Source organism: Mangifera indica, chromosome 10 (genome assembly GCF_011075055.1).
Source record: "Mangifera indica cultivar Alphonso chromosome 10, CATAS_Mindica_2.1, whole genome shotgun sequence".
Taxonomy (NCBI): domain Eukaryota; kingdom Viridiplantae; phylum Streptophyta; class Magnoliopsida; order Sapindales; family Anacardiaceae; genus Mangifera; species Mangifera indica.
Genome location: NC_058146.1, coordinates 17571009 through 17591009, shown reverse-complemented (window position 1 = coordinate 17591009; position 20001 = coordinate 17571009). Strand labels below are relative to the sequence as shown.

At 34.5% G+C, this 20001-nt stretch overlaps 4 protein-coding genes and 1 long non-coding RNA gene across 8 annotated transcripts; 1 reads left to right on the top strand and 4 right to left on the bottom strand.

The window, feature by feature from the left end:
- Positions 1-8: 8 nt before the first annotated feature.
- On the bottom strand, positions 9-3554 carry LOC123227619 (uncharacterized protein At4g19900-like). Of its 4 annotated transcripts, none has more exons than XM_044652684.1 (6): positions 1910-3554; positions 1677-1826; positions 1388-1522; positions 853-1047; positions 365-547; positions 9-294 (listed from the first exon to the last, which is right to left on the bottom strand). In XM_044652684.1, exons 1-6 carry the CDS (start codon positions 3220-3222, stop codon positions 228-230), a joined length of 2043 nt encoding a protein of 680 aa, XP_044508619.1. In that variant the 5' UTR covers positions 3223-3554; the 3' UTR covers positions 9-227. The 4 variants fall into 4 exon arrangements, with proteins under 4 accessions (XP_044508619.1, XP_044508622.1, XP_044508620.1 ...); XM_044652687.1 differs by having other exon boundaries at positions 412-547; XM_044652685.1 differs by having other exon boundaries at positions 853-987.
- LOC123227622 lies at positions 3338-4205 on the top strand. Its single transcript, XR_006504551.1, has 3 exons — positions 3338-3475; positions 3881-3997; positions 4076-4205. It is a non-coding gene; the product is annotated as an uncharacterized LOC123227622 (long non-coding RNA).
- On the bottom strand, positions 3706-7542 carry LOC123227618 (pentatricopeptide repeat-containing protein At4g02750). Its single transcript, XM_044652683.1, has 2 exons — positions 5525-7542; positions 3706-5274 (listed from the first exon to the last, which is right to left on the bottom strand). The coding sequence occupies exons 1-2, from the start codon at positions 7097-7099 to the stop codon at positions 4468-4470; spliced, it is 2382 nt and encodes a 793-aa protein (XP_044508618.1). The 5' UTR covers positions 7100-7542; the 3' UTR covers positions 3706-4467.
- Positions 7543-7672: 130 nt separating this feature from the next.
- LOC123227621 (kunitz type trypsin inhibitor 104-like) lies at positions 7673-8415 on the bottom strand. Its single transcript, XM_044652689.1, has one exon. It carries the CDS (start codon positions 8346-8348, stop codon positions 7758-7760), a length of 591 nt encoding a protein of 196 aa, XP_044508624.1. The 5' UTR covers positions 8349-8415; the 3' UTR covers positions 7673-7757.
- Positions 8416-16035: 7620 nt separating this feature from the next.
- LOC123227063 (glycine cleavage system H protein 2, mitochondrial-like) lies at positions 16036-19187 on the bottom strand. The gene is made up of 3 exons (XM_044651691.1): positions 19030-19187; positions 17518-17777; positions 16036-16397 (listed from the first exon to the last, which is right to left on the bottom strand). The coding sequence occupies exons 1-3, from the start codon at positions 19109-19111 to the stop codon at positions 16269-16271; spliced, it is 471 nt and encodes a 156-aa protein (XP_044507626.1). The 5' UTR covers positions 19112-19187; the 3' UTR covers positions 16036-16268.
- Between the last annotated feature and the right edge of the window lie 814 nt (positions 19188-20001).

Here is a 20001-nt window from a genome sequence, read left to right as displayed (position 1 = left end):
TGCCTCTATAAAACACCATGAGTAAATAAATTACAATTGCTTAACAAGAAAAACTGAAGCCAAATTATTCACACAAGCCTTCTCAGCAAGAAAAAAGCAAAATTGTTTGCCCAAATTTGGCACACAATTAATCTTCTGACATCAATGAAGAAACAACACATCTACTTTTTAATACAATCTCGTTTATTAACTATAAAACTGTACAACTGAATGCATGGACCTGCTTCTCATGTTTCCATAGATGATACTGAGACCTCCAATGCAGCTAAACCCAGTCTATCAAGAAGAAATGCTCTGAAAATGACATTGTTCATCCTATCTCAGACAGATTTCAGAAGAGATTGGAGAAATTAAGAAAACTCACATTGCATCTGAGCAATGGATACGGGAGTTATCAATGAGCCTGCTTACAAGGCTCTCTGACTCAGGAGTGATAGCTGAAGTCAAGCTGTTCCAAAAATGAAATGTCAAAGACTCGCTAAGAATCTTCTTTAGCAGATCATCTTGTTCAGCTCTTTCACTCTCTGTTGCCGGAGTGGTGAAGTATCTGTCCAGAGCACAGATGAAATTGTGTCAAAAATGGGGAAGCATGCAAGTGTTACTTGAATCAAAAGAAAGCAGGTATTGATTTGAGACTTAAAGGGATGCAGCAGTGAAGAAAAAATTTGAGTACAACAGAAACCATATACATAAAGTACATGCAGAACCACATTTCACAAAGTTTTTATTTGAAATTTTCAACATCAGTCATAGACAATTTGTCTTATAATTTATTCTCCATGCTCAATAAACTGAATTTTGAATCTGTGTTTATACAGGTTATAAGCAAGAGATAATAAAGAACTACATCACCTTGTGATATTCCATGAATTGACAGGGAAGAAAATGTAAGAGGGTTGTACTTTCAGTTCCAATCTTTTGAAGGATATATTATCTTTACCCCAAAACTTTCTTGCAACTCTAGTCAAAAGATCAGCTCCATTCCACCTTAAATGGTTATCATCGTATGTCATATAAAACTCATTCAAGCACTCCAATAGGAAGGGACTGAATACAAAAACAGAAGCAAATCTAAATATAGGTAGTGCAGCAAATGCAAAGAAAGATAAGGTTTTTATATGTAATTTCTCCTCAAGCAAGTTTAGACAGAACTAATACATTATACATCCCAACCATATGCCCAGGCACACAAGCAAATACGTAAAAGATTTCCAACACAATTTTCTCAGTTCAGAGAATTCCCATAATACTGATTATATAGAAGGCAGCAATAGATCCCATGTTCACAGAAGTCTATGTAAAAAGAATTCGTAACACATAATAAAAGTTCATAATAGCTATATAAAAAGAGACCAAACATTTTTCATTCAAGCAGTGAAATGAGTACCTGTGCTTCCTAAATGCCATCACCGCACCATTCAAAGGACTTTGGGCAAGTTGATCCTCCAGACCAACAGAGTTGTTAAGTTGAGACAATTTGTTCAGAACTATAATATCAGAATCAATGTAGATACCACCATATCTGCAAATTCCCACATACTACTTTGAACTCAGGGCATATTGATATTTAGAAGAAACGAACCAAATATTTCAGTAAATGACCAAAGGTAACATCAAAATTTCAAAACATGAACTAATAATCCATCAAAGATGCATCTGTAATTAAGAAAGCTTACTTGTAAAGAGCAGCAAGTCGAACAAGCTCACTATAGTGAGTACTGTAAAACTTTGTCTTTCTCCATTCAAACCAGACAGAAGCAAATATATGGGCAGGTGTATCCTTAAGTAACTCATCAAGATTTGGCATGACTACAGCAACTTTGTAACTGAAGAAAAAGTTCTTCAATCAACAACATATTACAAAGCAACAAATAAATATAATAATACAATGCACATTTTGAATTCTTACCTGTCCCTCACAAAGCTGTCTTTGAAAAAGTCAAGCTCAATTGTCTCAGAAAACACCACAACACATGCATCTCGATGATGGAAAAGCAAACTCTCAAGCCCTCTTTGGTGCCTGACACCATACATTAAAGGAGGTGAGTTCCACACCATAAAAACCCTCATATCACACTTCCCATTCCTAAAGAATGCATCCATAAAGCCTGAAAAGGACAGCTTAGGATGCAAACCAGGATAGCAACCCCATCTCATTCCATCAGCATATGCATGACTTGAGACCTCATCCTTCCTCTTATAACCTTCAGAACTGCTCCCTATCTTATCATTCTTATTACTCTCAGTTTTCAATTCCTCATAAGACTCATTTACCTTATTGCCATTACTCGCATTCACTAAATTCACATTTGCAATAAAGCTTAAATTCTCCTTTCCATCACCATCCACTCCCCTGCTCTGAGTTTGATAACTTGCATTATCCTCCAAAGTCCTTCGTTTCGCCCTCGTAATCTCACTCTTCCTACCTTGCCCAATGAGCCTCTTCCCCATAAATGGTACGCGCTTAAATTCATATAAAATCGCCTTCATTATAACTTTATCACCTCTAAGTAATCCACTAACACCACCAACCCCATCCGGATCCTGCAACAATGGATTATTCATGGCATTCAAAAACTCCATATGTGACTTAAACATTTTATCCCTCCTTAAAAATTCAATCTTCATATCAAACCACTCCCCCCATTTCTCTCTCAAAGGTGAAACCCTCCTCCCTACCTTCAACATTAAGGCATCTTCAATTCCAGTCACTTCAATCAACTTCCTCCTCACCTCATCATTCACCGGTACATCATCAGACCCAAACACAACCTTAAAACTATCCTCTAAACTCGACTCTACACTAAAGTCAATAAAACTATTAAAACTTACGTGATCAAAATCCCACTCATTAATTGATATTTTATTAAACGCACGCTTGATTGAACCAGTCACGTGATCGAAGTAATAGCCAGACGAAGAAATCTTACGCTGGTCCTGGTCGTGAACTTGACCTTGAATTTCGGCATCTACGACCTCGTTTTCTTGTCCTTCATCGACGTTGTCAAGTTCGTCGATCTTGTCCTCGGTGGAGGAACTAGGGCTGTCGGAACTGGCGACTTCATCGTTTCGCAGAGGCTTGGGACGGTCGAGAAGGTGTTGCGGTTGAGAAAGGCGCGTGTGGAGGAAAGAGACTGAGAGGAGGAGCAGGAGTACGATGATAATGGCGCACAAGTATGCGCTGCAACGGGGCGGCCGACGATATCTGAAAGCTGGAAGCATTTCCGCAGTTAAAGATGATTGATGGTGTGATTTTGCTGAGAGAGAAGATGAGGTGACATTTGGAGCTCGTCCTCTTCAGCTACAAAAATTTAACCAAGTGAAAGGCTTCCATTTCTGGCGGGGAACAACTCATGCTGAATTTTGTGGGCTGGAGATCCGAATCAAAGCCAGCCCAATAAAAGCTTCTTCTTCAACTAGAAAGTTAGAGTTTCTTCTTAAAATTTTCTCGAGAAAATCCTCTCACTGCTTTCAGGTTTAAAGAACCTCACTCACAACTCTCACATTTCATTTAATTCAATTGTATTTTTAGGACTTCATACATGTTTTGGCTTCATACATTTCTTCAATCATTGTTAACTTGAGACCTTTAACGAAAATAAACTTCAATTTGTTTGACAACGTCAAATATTTCAACTGGGAAATTGAACAAAGAAAGCCTAAGTTTTAGGAAACAATTTGTTCTATGCAATTCATGACACAGCCTTTGTTTTCAATGTATTCATTTGCAACGAGCAGAGAAATATCTGTTATTGATGATGAGAGTTACACTTGTTTAGCTGTAAATGAAACGGTAGAAGAGCATTTAAAAGACACTGTATTACAATCCAGCTACCTAATTTGCAATAATTTTAATGTATCTACTGTTCTTGCTTTGCAGTGCTTATTGTCTCTTCATTATGAACCAAATGAGGTATACAGTTTCTTGGTCTTCCTCTTTAGTGCATTCCATGCTTGTAGAATACATCTCATCTCCACCATGAACATTCTCTTTCAGGTAATAATGCTGTTCTCTGTATCTATCATTGAACAGATAAATAATTTGATAAATGAACTACGGTTGTTCTAATTTCAGAAAAGGAGAATATTGGCTGACGCTTTGGGAAATTTCTGCTTGTCCTCAACTACTCTATGTCGGAGAGTTCATCTTCTTTAGGATTCTTCAGTCTGCCAAGATAGATGTTGAACCCTAAACCCTTGCTGGCTTCTTTAATGTTTTTCACTTGGTGAAGACTATTTCTTTATCAGTCAAGAGGAAGCACGTTCCCAGATAATGGAATTTCTTCATCATATCCTTTGCAAGCTGTGGAACCTAAAATGTCTACCTTTTTTTCTGTACTCGTTAAAGTCAATGGAAATGCCAACCCACAAGAACGTATAACTCGTTGATCTGCATGGATTTAGCATATCCAGAGAGTATTCATAACAGAAATTCAGTGTTTTCCAATAATAATAATCTCTCTGCCCTCACCAGTAATCCCCACAAGAACATGAACCACCAGTAAAGTGGTGAAAGCGATTATTGTCCCTTAAGATTATCAACCTTCCCACAATCTTGGATATGTGCTTAATGGCATTGTGACAATCTTCACATACACGCAGATTTTTTATCACGCGTATTGGTCTCCCAGGTGGCACAGACAGAATCCCATATGCTACAGCTAATTTTTCGCTATGATACCTGAGCATATACTCCTTTTCTTCCTCACCAACATCATGTAATACCAATTTTGTGGAGTAAACATACCCATCAAGCTTCATTTTAAGTTCCAACTCTTCCAAGTAAGCGTATATTCTATCCCTATCTGGGTGCAAAGTATCACCAACTGAAAATGTATGAATCCTGTTTTGCACTTCAAGCCAGCTATAGCCAGTGACTTTCTTCACACCTCTATCTCTCATTTTCAATCTCATCTTACTAACATCGCCCCATCTACCTGAAGCAGCATATAGGTTTGATAGAAGAACATACATCCCTGAGTTTTCAGGCTCCATTTCAAAAATCACCTCTGCAGCTTTTTCACCTAATTCAGTGTTGCCATGTACTCTGCATGCACCGAGCAAAGCACCCCATGTTGCTGCATCAGGTTCAAAAGGCATTTTTCTCATTAAGTTCTGTGCCTCATCTAGGCGTCCAGCTCGACCGAGAAGATCAACCATACAAGTATAATGTTTTGAATTAGCTATTATTCCATAATCTCGATTCATGGAATAAAAATATTCTGTGCCCCTATCTACCAAGCCAGTGTGACTGCAAGCGGAAAGTACCCCAACCTGCAACACAAATGAAAAAACCAAATCAAGGGACCATTTCATGTAGAAAAGATCCATGTATAGAAAGATTAATATCATTGGAAGACAGTAAGAAGAATCTTCACTGAGTCAGAGGTACAATCAAGCAGTTAAAATGCTATAGTTACCATTCACATTAGCTGTAATGTTATTATTAGGAAAAAATAACAGGCCCAAAGTTTACAACAGAAGGCGTCAATATTATTATGAAGCATAATACATATATATTTACCATAGTGACGTCGTCTGGTTTGATACCCCTTGTCTTCATTGACTCAAACAGGACTAGAGCATCTTTTCCCTTTCCATGTCTAGCATAACCAGCAATCATTGTATTCCATGAGACAACATCCTTATCTGATATTTCTTCAAATGCATGATATGCTTCTTCTACACTTCCACACTTGCAATACATTACAAGGAGTGCATTCCCAACATAGCAACCAGCCTCAAATCCAACCTTAACCAGCTGACCATGCAACTGCTTTCCCAATTCCAGAGAAGCAATATTGGAACAGGTGCTCAAAGCACTAGTAAATGGAGACCTGTTCAATCTTTCACCATCCCTTTTCATTGCTACAAAAAGGCGCAAAGCCTCTTCACTATAGCCACTCTGAGCATAACCAGCAATCATAGCAGCCCATGAGATGGAATCTCGCCGAGGCATCCTATCAAACAAACTCCTAGCTTGAGTTATCTCACCACTTTGAGCATAACCAGTGATCATTGTATTCCAAGATGTAACATTTTTGTCAGGCATTGCCTCAAACATTTCCCTTGCCATAACCATTCTATTACTTTGCACATATCCAGCAATCATTGCATTCCACGTAACCACATTATTTTCAGGCATAGAATCAAAAACTCTCCTTGCCTCATCAACCATACCATTTTGCACATACCCTGATAGCATAGCCGTCCAAGTAAACACATCCTTCACTGGAGCCTCCTCAAACAATCTTTGTGCTTCTTCCAGCTCATTATTCTGAGCATAACCCGTAATCATAATATTCCATGAAACTTCATCTCTCTCCGGCATCCTATCAAAAAGCAACCTCGCTTCAACCAACTTCTTTTTCTTCATAAAACCTCCCATCAAACAATTCCAAGAAACCGCCTCCCAATCCACCTTCGACTCAAACAACAAACAAGCCTCCTCAATTCTCCCATTTTGTACATATGCAGCAAGCAACGCATTCCACGAAACCTCATTCTTCTCCGGCATCCAATCAAAAATCCGTCTTGCCTCATCAATATACCCATTCTGAGCATACCCCGACAACATAGAATTCCAGGAGACAACATCTCTTTTGGGCATTCTCTCAAACAAATCCCGTGCAGCACAAAGATTCTTATATCTCACACACCCACTAATCATCACATTCCAAGAAACCAAGTCTCTTTCAGGCATTTTCTCAAACAACTCTCTTGCAAGATCAAATCTATCATTTGACATATACCCACATATCATAGCATTATATGAAACTGAACTTCGACGCGGCATGGAGTTAAACACTCCAAGAGCCGATTCGCATCGGCCGGCACGCATGTGGTTAGTTATGGCCATGTTCCATTGCTTAATATCTGTGTCTCCAACAGGTTTTGGTTTGTTCTTGTTCTTGTTCTTTTGAGTCAAAAACTTCTTCGATGGGTATGGGTTTGTATTTATTGATGATTTTCGCTCATTGATGGCTTGAGCTTGGGGTGGGTTTGTATTTGTTGATGATTTTAACTCATTGATGGGTTTTGTTTGGCGTTGGAGTAGGCTATTGCCTCGTAACTGTCTCAAAAGGGTACTCCCAGGCATGGCCTCGCGCGTTTGAATCAGTACTTTAAAATTTATGCACAATGATAAAAATGTATTAGGAAGTGAAATGACTTGCGAGTGTAGAAAGAGAAGGAAGAATTAATCATAATTAGAGCGCGACGAGGCTTCTTAAATTTGTCAAATAGAGGATTCCTTGCTGAAGCATTTCTAGTATCTGCTTCGGTTTCAACATGGAATGTAACTGAAGAGGAGAATGGAGACAACCGACAAGTTATGCAGACAAAATGAACTCAGTCATATAGCCAGTTTTCACAGTTTTATAAATTAATTCTGATGCGATTCCGTCGTTTCTCGTGATCTGATACATGAGAGAAGGTTGTTAAATTTGTTCCACGTCTACTGAGAAAGATATGTTAAGAGTGTATGGGTGGGACGAGAGTGGCTTATAGCACCTAACAAACTTAAAATATAACTACCTTTAATTGCCGCAAAATTTGGAATCGTGCTTACCTTGAGAATTCTTTTCAGGGGTGTTAAATGTTAATATTAAGCGACTCAACCCAATTCCACTGTTCATAAACGACCTTGAACCGGAAAAAGGGATCTTCCATATACTAATAAAGATAAGTACATATTTTATTCAGCTTGGAGGGACACCCACTTATTTACTATTACAATATACCAACAATTGAATGAACTAAGCGGTGCCAGCCCTCCTGAACACAACAGGAACTGTAGGGCCATCCAGGGCCAGCAATCTCTTTTCATTCTCAATCAAAATTCCAGCAATTCCACACCTCGGCCTGCAATTTGGACAAGCCTCAGAAGGGCACCAAGCCAAGTTATATTCAGTTCCATTCCTGTCAATTCTGAAGAATCCCGCTTCTCCTCCGGTAACAATCAGTCTCCTCCCCGTCTCAGGATCTTCCTCGCCTACCCTCCAAGCTGTGGACTGTGCACAAATGGTGGATGCCAGGAACGCCACCGTGAAGTCGTGAGACTCCCTGATGAGAGTCTCTTCAGCCTGGAATGGTGTGAAGACTAAAGGCAAACCTTGTGTCACAGAACTGTCTTCTTGCCCAACGTACAAGGGACAGGAGTTGTTGCGATTGATTAATGTTAAACCGCTGGCGTTGTTTTCAGGAAGTATTAAGTACTCCAAATCTCTCTGGAGGGGCTGTCCATTAACATCAAGCACAGGAGGACTCGTGTCATTGTCAGATGGCTGAGCCATTGTTGATGTTATGGCTAAAACCAAAACCAGGCAAAACAAGCTCAATCTCGACATGGTTGATTTCTAATGTTTCTCTTTGAAAAAAAGAATAGGCTGTAGATGGATTGTTCTGGCCATGTGAGCTGCTATTTATAAGAGATTTCAGAGAATGTGAACATGCAAGATATTGATAAGCAGGCGAAATTGTTGAAGCTAAAAGTCTGAGTATCTGATCCATTAAAGCATTACTTGTACCGTAAGAGTGTAATTAATGGGTTAAAGGTCGTATCTGTACAGCGCTGGAGAGGATAATGTTCTTGAGAGTAACAGCATGAGCTCGTGTACTTTTCATTCATGGATTTGCAGTCAACAATATTGGGAGAGAGAACAATCTGTTCAAAGATTGGCCATATATATCAGCTTAGACATTTTTTTCTGAAATATATTGTCAAAATTTTGAATAGTTTAGCACTTAACCCTGTTGTCAAAACTTGAACCAAATCAGCATGAACGAATTCGCAAGTTCCATTTCCTCCTCCTTCGCCTCTTGTGTCCTTTGGATTTAGCTAGCCTAGCTCCTACCAAACGACTTCTACGAAAGAAGGTAATTACGGCTGGATTTGATATGACTTATTCAATCTGGAATTTAAGTTTAGATAAAATAAGTTGAATTTAAATTAAGCATTGAACATGTTTTTATAAAACAAATCGAATTTGAATTGATTTAAATGTTTGAATTTAAATTAGTTTGAACCAGATTTAAAATAAATTTATTTTTTAACCGAATTCAAATTTCAATTTGTCAAGGTTGAATTATCTCTTTTGAATTTGGCTAAACTCAGAATGAAACTTTATTCAATTTCAGTTCGAAAGGTACCTCTCTAGTTAATAGCCTATGCAAAGTCAATTGGGCCATACCTTGTCAGCCCCAACAATTAATTTTATGGACCTAAGTTGTCTAGGCCTCGACCAAGTTATCAGTTTGCCCAAAAAATGGTTTCAATTTTTGTGTCAAAATGAAATGAGTCTACTCATACTAATTGTCATGCTCCACCAATTTGTGTCCGCTCCTGAGTAAAGATGACAATTTGGGTTTGACTTTAGAGACTCCGACCCTCCCCGACCCTAATGGGGAGGGGATTCTCTGATAAAAACCAGAAAAGGGACGGGGACGAGGATGAAAAAAATCTCCACAATCGGGGATGGGGATACATGTGTCCCCTCCCCACCCCTATCCCCGTCCATTTATATTAATATATTTATTTAAAATACTAATATATTTTTATAGTTTTAAATTATTTATGTTTTTCAAATTTATTTAGGTTTTTGTTGTGCATATTAAAAGAGTTAATATATTATATTTATGATATTTGAAATAGTAGATTAATTTTAATTTTGCTTAATTTTGTTATTTAATATATTTATAGTGTATTTACAAGGTAAAAAGAATATATTTTTTTTACAGATACGGGGAGGAGATTTTTCTCCGCGAGGATGGGGAAGGGATTTTTCTTTGCAAGGAGGGGACGGGCAACCATTTTCATCTCTGTAGTAGGGACAGGTCAGAGACGGGGATTGATATCTCCTACAAGGACGGGGACGAGGACGGGGACGGGGATGGGGATTGAGATCCCCTCCCCGCCCCTCCCCGTTGCCATCCCTACTCCTGAGGGTTATTCTTAACATATAGCACACGCTCTCGAGTCCTTGGACAGAGTCCATTTTGTGGTGGCAATTGTCAACCCACATAGTGTAACAATGTAACAACCCATAAAAAAGTGTAATTTAGTAGCCCAGGATTTCCAGAGCTACAAATTTTCAAGAAACTTTTCAAGATTTTGGAGAAACCTAGAAGATATTTCTATTTTGAAGAATTATTTTAGTGTAATTATATAGACTCTTCTAGAGCCATTTGAACTTATATAATGTTAGTAGGTTATATTTAGTTTGGAGAAATTTTGGAAGAAAAATTTGAGAAGCTATGAATATATATATGATCTAATAATGACTCAACATTGGACATGATCTTACAAAACGTATATGCTTTTGACTCTCAAAAGTTATGTTGTTTCAATTTAAGCTAAAAATTGTGATTATTCAAAATTGGACATACCTAATCGAAAAATTATGTCTTTTTAATACATAACTTTTAAGAATAAAAGTCATGACTTTTGATGTCAATATACATGTTGTTTCATGTTTATAAATTAAGACTTTAATCAGATTTTTTAATTTATTTCAATTTCTTCATACAATCCTACTTTTTCTTTAGTTCAACATCATCACATCAATATTATTCATTTTTGGGTTTTTGGGAGAGTATTTACTAGTGTTGGTTATTACTCTAAAAGTTTTGTTGTATCTTGGAGATGATTTGTCATCTCTCTACAATACAATATAATTAGTAAGGACAAATATCACCTTAAAGAAAGCGATCTACACACCTCAAAGTCTTCCAACATTTCTTTATTCAAGCACCTTTCTCTAACAATTTTAAGGTGATATTTTTCTTCGATGGTCTCTACAAAATCAGATTTTGCTTGTAACAAATTCTTTAATTCAGAAGTCTACAAGTTAGAGCGTTTTGATGGTACAAACTTCACTCACTGGAAAAATAAAATTATCTTTCTCCTCACTGAATTAAGTGTCTATTATATGTTGGACTCGAATTTGACATATTTGCCTCAACCAAGTGATGAAGATAATGATGAGACTTGCAAACAAAGAGACAAAGATGAGGTTCGTTACAAAGTGTACATCTTAAACTCTCTCTTGAATCATTATATGATCTCTATAGGCTAATTCAATTTTCAAAGGAAATTTGAAGTGCACTTGAGGCGAAACATACTTTTGAAAAATAAGGTATAGACAGATTTACTTGCATGAAATATCTTGAATTTCAAATGGTTGACAATAAATCTGTCATGAATCAAGTAGATGAATTACAACTCTTGGTTTCAAAATTAAAAGATTTAAAAATAGAAGTTTTTGAACTATTGCAAGTTGTTGTTGTGATTGCAAAATTATCACCAACTTGAAATAGTTATAGAAAGAAATTATTGCATAGTACTGAGGAATTATCTCTAGATCAATTTCTAAAACATATTAGAATTGAAGAAGAGTCAAGAAACCGTGATAGAAACTTTGCTACAGAGTTTGGTTCTAATGTACATTATATTGATTCTAGAGTAAATGACAACACCAAGAAAAATATTAGTGGAAAAAGTAATCGCAAGAGAAAACTTGACTTTACCAATAATTTTTCCAACAACAAAAAGAAAAGTTGTTATTTCTGTGATAAACCAAGGTAAGGAAATACTACTAATAACAAAACCAATATGGTTGAAAAAGAATCATATGAAATTGTGGCCATGGTTGCTGAATTACACAACTTAACTTTACATCTCATAAGAAATTGATTCTCACAAATGAATTAAATGTACCTGATATTAAAAAGAATATAATTTATGTTAGTTTACTTTGTAAGAAGGGCATAAAAGCAGTTCTTGAGGCAAGAAAAAGTTGTACTATCCAAGAATGGTATATTTGTTGGAAAAGGTTATTTATGTGACAATATGTTTAAACTCAATATTATCAATATAATAATAAAACTTTTTTTTTTTTGCTTATATCATTGATTTTTCTATATCCTTGTGGCATGCTAGATTTGTAAATGTGAATTATAGATACTTAGAAGTTATGTTAAAACATTACCTAATTTCTTGTACATTCAAATATATATGAATTAAATAGTGTGTTAACTAGAAGAGGGAATAGATATTTCATAACTTTTATAGATGATGCATTTAGATATACACAAGTTTACTTAATGAAAACAAAAAATCAAGCCTTTGAGATGTTTCAGAAATATAAAACTTTAGTAGAAAATCAAAAAGAAAATAAAAGTAAAATTTTAAAAAGTGATAGAGAGGGTGAATACTTTCCTAATTAGTTCAATTGGTTTTGTGAATAACATGGCATGATACATCAAAGCAATGCAATATATACCCCACAACAAAACAATTTGGCAGAAAGGAAAAATCGTACATTAGTAGATATGGTTAATGTCATGCTACTTAATGCAAAGCTGCCAATGAATTTATAGGGTGAAGCTTTGCTTACTGCTTGTCATTTGCATTATAGAATACCCTCAAAGAAACCAAAAACTTCTCCATGTGAAGTATGGAAAGGTAGAGCTCATAGTTTAAATTATTTAAAGGTATGGGGATGTGTTGCTTAATATAGAGTACCAGACTCTACGAGAACTAAATTGGGAACAAGAGCTATTAAAAGTGTGTTTGTTGGATATGCTAAAAATTCAAAAACATATAGATTGTTGGATTTAGAATCCAATGTTATTGTAGAATCAAGGGACGTGGAATTCATTGAAAATACTTTTCTTAATGATTTCATAGTATATTTAAAAAATGATTCTACACAACAAGAAATAACACAAAACAACAATTCAATGTTATTGTAGAAGTTGTGTACTTAATAAAATACCTATCCTATTAACTTTAGAAGAATATCTGAAAACTTATAATTAAGCTATAACTTCAAGAGATTCTGCCTTTTGGAAAGAAGCTATATATGATGAAATGGATTCTTTGCTAGCTAATGGTACTTGGGTGTTGGTAGACTTACCTCTTGGTTCTAAACCTATAAATTGTAAATGGTTTTTTAGGATAAAATACAACACGGATGGTTTAATACAAACTTTTAAAGCTAGGTTAGTAGTTAAAGGATTCAAACAAAAAGAAGGCATTGATTATTTTAATACTTATACACCAATGACAAGGTTAATATCTATTACAGTAGTGTTTGCTTTAGTTTCGATTTATAATTTGTACATTTATCAAATGGATGTTAAAACGACCTTTTTAAATAGTGACATAGATGAAAAAGTTTATATAGAACAACTAGAAGGTTTTGTGTTGTCTGCAATAAAACAAAAGTTTGTAAATTAATTAAATCTTTCTATGACTTAAAGCAAACTCTTAAACAATGACATGAGAAATTTGATAATGTGATCTTATCACATGGTTTTTGGCATAATAATGCAAATAAATGCATACACTCGAAACTCACTAAAGAATACGGTGTCATAATATGCTTTTATGTGATAATAGAAACTAATTTACAAAAGATAAATGATACTAGAAAATATCTCAACTCACAATTTAAAATAAAAGATTTCGATGAGGTAGATACAATCTTAGGTATTAAAGTTAAAAAACATAGTGAGGGTTATGTTTTGTGTCAATCTCATTATATTAAAAAAATAATTACAAAGTTCAATCATTTAGGTTTTAAAAAAGTTAACACTCTACTAGATGTATCTTGCAAATTGACTGAAAAATCCTAAAAGGTCTATTAGTTAACTAGAATATGTCAATGTCATTGGAAGTTAAATGTATGTCATGCATTGCACTAGACCAGATATTGCTTTTGTAGTTTGTAAACTTTCAAGATATACATGTAATCCTAGCAAAAACATTGGAAAGTTATTGGTAAGATATTCAGTTATCTTAAACATACTAAAACATATGGTTTGTTTTTAATGGTTTTCCAACAGTGTTAGAAGGGCACATTGATGCAAGTTAGATTACAAGTATAGGTGACAATAAGTCAACGTCTGGTTGGATATTCACCCTAGGTGGGGAAGCTATTTCTTGGGCTTCTAAAAAACAAACGGTTATTACTCATTCTACAATAGAATATGAGTTCATAGCTTTAACAACTACGGGAAAAAAGGCTGAGTGGTTAAGAAATTTATTAATGGATATAGAGTTGTGGCCATAACCAATGCCAACTGTCTTTTTGGGCTATGATAGTCAAACAACTATGTCTAGGGCATTTGGGAAAATTTATAATGGAAAATCTAAACATATTGCTTTGAAACATGAGTACATAAGACAATTGATTTCAGATGGTGTTATTATAGTTGTTCATCTAAAGTCTAGCAATAATTTGGCTACCCATTGTCAAAAGCACTCGCAAGGGACACAGTTAAAAATAAAGCCATACAAATATGTTTAAAATTATTTTAGATAAATTGTTGCCAATAATGGGAACCCAACTTTTCTATGTTAAGAAAAAAAGTTTAATAGGTAATAACAAGTTATTGATTTGCAATTGGTACAAGTACTTGGACCAATAAAGAGCTTCATCTAAGTGAACATAAAAAGTGGTGCCACTCTTAGCAAAAGTGAGAATAACTTTTGTAAATATTCATGAGTACAAGATTGTAGCACAAGGCCATATAACGATGCTAAATTATTGATAACACATTATGAATAAAAAAGAGGTTCATGTGTGTAATATATTTGGTTTTGATACTATAAAATCTTAGTTTAAAGTAAATATTAAGTTGTTATAGATTTTGTCAAAATCTTGAAATATACTAATAGAAAGTTTAACTGTAAAAATAATTTTTTTGTACATAAATCAATGTGTTGATGTTGTTTAACAAATACAACTTAAGTAGGGGATTGTTAGTAGGTTGTATTTAATTTAGAGAAATTTTGGAAGGAAAATTTAAGAAACCATAAATATATATATGATCTAGTAATGACTCTTGATACTAGATATAATCCTACAAAAACAGACATGACTTTTGTTCTCAAAAGTTACGTTGTTTCAACTTAAACTAAAAGTTATGATAATTCAAGATTAGATATGTCTAATCAAAAAGCTATATCTTTGTAAAACATAACTTTTGGGAATAAAAATCATAAGTTTTGGTGTTAATAGACACATTGTTTATAAATTGAGGCTTGAATCAAATTTTTTAATTCATTTCAATTTTTCTATACAATCCTACTTTCTCTTTAGTTCAACATCATCACATCAATATTATTTATTTTTATGTTTTTAAAAAATTAGTTAATAGTATTGACTATTATTCTAAGGACTTTGTTGTATCCTAAAGGTGATTTGTCATAACCCTACAACACCATATAATTAGTGAGTGCAAATATCACTTTAAAATAAATTATCTACACGTCTCAAAGTCTTCTAACGTTTCTTTGTTCAAACACCTTTTTCTAACATATAAAACAGTAATTACAGAACAAAAGATCTCTTATGAAAAAGCTACTTTATTGTCCAACACTCTTTAATTTTGTGTTTTGTGTCCTTTTGATGCACATTTTCCCCTTTTATTTTACAGTCATTCTTTAACATTTTCACTAGCTTTCCTGGGATAAGAGGTTGACTTAGCTTGAATTCCAGTTAAAAGCCGCTCAGGTGCGCTCAGGTGCAAGCAGCCTGTGACGTAATTATGCTTCATTCACCATATCAAGATATCAGTTAAGATTAGCCCCAAATCAGCATCAAAGAATTAGCACACTCATTTAATTTTTACTGTGAATTTGAGCCAAGCCTGAAAAAGAACCAGCTTACACTTAACTCAAATAATTCAAGTTTAAATTGATTCGAATGATAAATGGTAATACCAAAAAAGGAAACAAGTCATTGAACAAGGAGTAGAGAATTAAATCACCAAGGAAGAATAAAGATTGTTGAAGAAAAAACCAAAAAAAAAAAATTACCAACGAAGAACTCTAGTAAAACCAGTGAACCCTTGAACTCGAGGTAAGCTACCTTGTTAAAACTTCAACTCATCAAGTTCAACTTATTCAAACCAAACATCAATTTGAGTTTGAGCTGGTTTAACTCAAATCTTCCACTGGTGTTTTCATTTCTTATTGATGACAGTTACCACAGATGGAACAAGTCCATTTCCCAAACCATTAGAGAATTTTATCAAAAGCTTTATCAATTTCAAATTTGCTGCAAGTGGCCAAATCGTTTGCCAACCTCAATTCATTGTCCATAGTCTAAAGAAAAAACTATTTGAACAAATTCCACCCCATCCAAAAGTAACACAGGCATGGAAATACATAGTTGGATGAAAAACATACAGATAAAAATGTATTTTCAGTTTTCCAGAAGCAAGATATCTCTATGCACGACATAACCAGGATTGTCCAATTAGTGCTTGGAGTCCTCTTCTTCACAGAACTTGGAGTACTGATCCGCATCCATCAAGGTCTTCAATTCACCAGCATCATCCATCTCCACCTTTATAATCCATCCATTTTCATATGGGCTTGAGTTAACCTAAATCGAACACAAGTCCTTAAATATTCAACATCTAAGAAACAATTTATTTCCAGTGCGTGTCATAATCCTGAAGCCCAGCCAAACTAATGTTAATATTACGAGTTAGGGCCAAAATTCAAGTACCATATTTGTTATTGTGCTTAACTAATTCCTAGCATTTATGCAAATAATAAAATTTTGTGCACTAACAATTGATACTTCTTTGTGTAATAACGATGACGTGTTATAATATGATTAAATTATTTTAAATTAAGAATAAAATAAGACTCAATTACATAGTGACACATCACCATTAGCACACAAATTAGTAGTCATTGTTGATATACAAAGTTTTGCTCGCAAACAATAAACATACCTAGATCACAAATTTCTTTTACATCTAATTTCATGTTCTGTCAAACATTGGACAAAAAAAAAAAAAACAATTTACAATAACATAAAATTGGGACGTGTCATATCTGGTAAGATCCACAAGAGAATGATAAGTATATCCCATCCAAAAACAAAAGTAAACAATTTGTATGACTGGTGCCACATCTAGGGTTGGACTTGAATCGAGTCCGTTCGAGCTCGAGCTCGACTGGAACGAGCCCCGAAACGAGCCAACTTTATGCAAGCTAGGTCAAGCTCGAGATGCTCGTCAAATTTTTCAATTAAAAAATTTGATACAAAACAACGTCGTTTTAACCAATATGTATTAAAACGACATCATTTTAATAACGAAAAACGAGCCGAACCGAGTTCGAGCTTAACTTCCACATCCTTGATGAGCTCGAACTCGAGCTCAGCGATATGTAAACTGAACCAAGCTCGGCTCAGCTTGAATCCAGCCCTTGCCATATCAGTAAGTTTATAAGTATCTCAATTTACCATACGAATACTTAATCAACACATACTTTTATCTTTGACAAAGAAAAAAAATGCTACCTTAAGACTCAATAGTCAATATTCCAAAACCTTAAATTAGCGGACAAACACCATGATGAATGACAAAACACAAATAAATCTGTGCAAAAGGCACACAACTCAAATTAATTCTACCAAATCCCAAAAAAAAAGGCTGAAGACTTGCTACTAATTGTGAGAGAGTAATATATCACTTTATAAGTAAACTCACCAGACCAGGGGAGCTGTTCAGCTCTTCATTCACTTCGACTACTTTACCAGAAACAGGAGAGTTAACATCACTAGTAGCCTTGACACTTTCAACCGCACCAAAACTGCCACCTTGTGATACACTGACCCCTACTTCTGGCAATTCAACATACACAACATCGCCTAAATGGTCTTGAGCATGATCTGTTATACCAATTGTGGCAGAATTACCATCAACCTTTAACCATTCATGAGAATCAGCATATTTTAGATCCTTTAAAACTGCAAGAAAATGGGAAAAGTGTCAGCATAGTTAGATCCTTCATAACTGCAGGAAAATTTCAGAAGTATAGGTTGAAGCAAAAGCAAGCCCAAGCTGCAACAAAGCAATACATCCAACAGATTACAGGTCTCCTGAATTGCACTAGAAATTAATATCAATAGAATAGTGTATCTTCTTTACTAAAGCAAACATATTTTATCAGAACAAAAATAGATATGGGCCAAAATAACATCACCCAAGAGAGGGGGGATACACAAAGCATTCTGAAGCAGAGAACAAAGAGAAAATAGCAATAATTTTTCATTAGAAAACATAGCTTTCTCATTTTTGTTTGTTAAGCATGGTAAAGTATTCAAAACTCCACTCCAGCCAAAAATAACTTTTAAAAAATATTTTTGGTTATCTACCAACATGCCATGGCAAGATTACCACCACCAAGCCAAGACATTGCATATCAACATCTCATGCCATTTCAACAGCACCAATACCACAATGCCTTCAAATTCTAGCCACCGCCATCCTCTCCACCAAAAGCAGACTAGTCGACCACCATTACCACCAGTCATTGCAATTTAGGTACCTACCAAACATTTCAACAACCGAAAAAGTAACTCCAAAAAGAAAGACTGTACCACCATACCGCCAATCATTTCCATTTAGCTGGAGACTAAACATTTTAACAACAAAAAACAATAAATCCTAGAAGAAAAACACAACCACCACACCACCAACCAGTGCCATTTAGCTGGCCACCAAACCTGTTAACAAACCAAAAAAAAAGAAAAAAGACTCCTTTCCTTTCATCAGGTACAAAAGATACAAACAGAAAATTGGCAGTAAACAAAAGATGAAATATCATGAATGACTCATACCATATTCCAACACCATCGAGAACCGCCCAAAAGATCAGACGCCATAAACAAACAAACAAACAAAGATTAAAAAACAACAGAATCCTAGCAGAGAAAATAAACAAACGAATGCACTAACTCAACCTCCTCTAAACAAACAGCATTCGACAAATACACAACTTGGAATGAATCACATCACAACGACGAAAACAAACAGAGCCCAGTTGCGAAAATCAAACTTCAGTCAAATAGAATCACAGATTAAATTTTTTAACAAAGAAATAACCAAGATCCAATTTGAACAACCATTTTTTTCACATTCACTCCATCATGATCAATGCATCACAAAATACAAAATAATAACAATAATAATAATAATAAAAGAGGTGTATGTATTTACTAGAGGAGAAGCCTCTGTGGAAGACCGAGATCCTGAGATAAGAAGCAGCCTTTGAAGCCCACAGCAGCCTTGAAGAAGCCATGCGTTTTACGGTGGGTTGTATTGTACTGCTTGTTCTTTCAATTAATTTCAAGACACACTGGAAATTCCTCTCTCTTGCCTTTTTATAATACTATTACTGTGTTCGAGCCAGGGTTGGTGGCATTTTTTTTGTTTCTTTGTTATTAAATTAATTTATTTACATAAATAAAATAAATAAATAATAATCTAACCAATTATATTATAGTTTTCGTTTGCCAAATATATTATAGTTAAGTATACTATAATTGAATTAAAATTATAATATGAAAAAATGAAATTAAATGGTAAATTTTATTTTATGCCAATTACACGTTTTCTTAAAGCTATATAAATCCATTGTTCCAACAACTATTTAAATAGATTTTGCCATATGAAGAAAGAGTTAGAATATTGATTAAACTGGATTTGATTTAAGTTATTCAAACTTAAATTTAAATCTAGATTCAATTATTTAAGTTTGACTAAAATGTTTTACTTATTTTTATAAACAAGTTAAATTTTAACATTTAGTTTTGAGTTGTTTTTATAAACCAAAATTTATCGATCTTAAGCTTAAAAGATGATTTTGATGATAAAAAATATGAAATTTCTCTAAGTGAAAGTTTAAATTCAAGACTCTCTTATGTTATATCAAAATCAGACCATTGGTTTAACTAATATTTATATTTTTGATTTAATTGGTACAATAATTATACATCTGTAAGTGAGGGCATGTAATACCCTCAGGTATATTCCAGGGGTAATTATGTCTTTTGACCATGTTTTGAGATTTTTCTTATTTTAAATATATATATGTAGGGGTGTGCTTTATATATATATATATATATATATATATATATATATATATATATATATATATATATATATATATATATATATATATATATATAT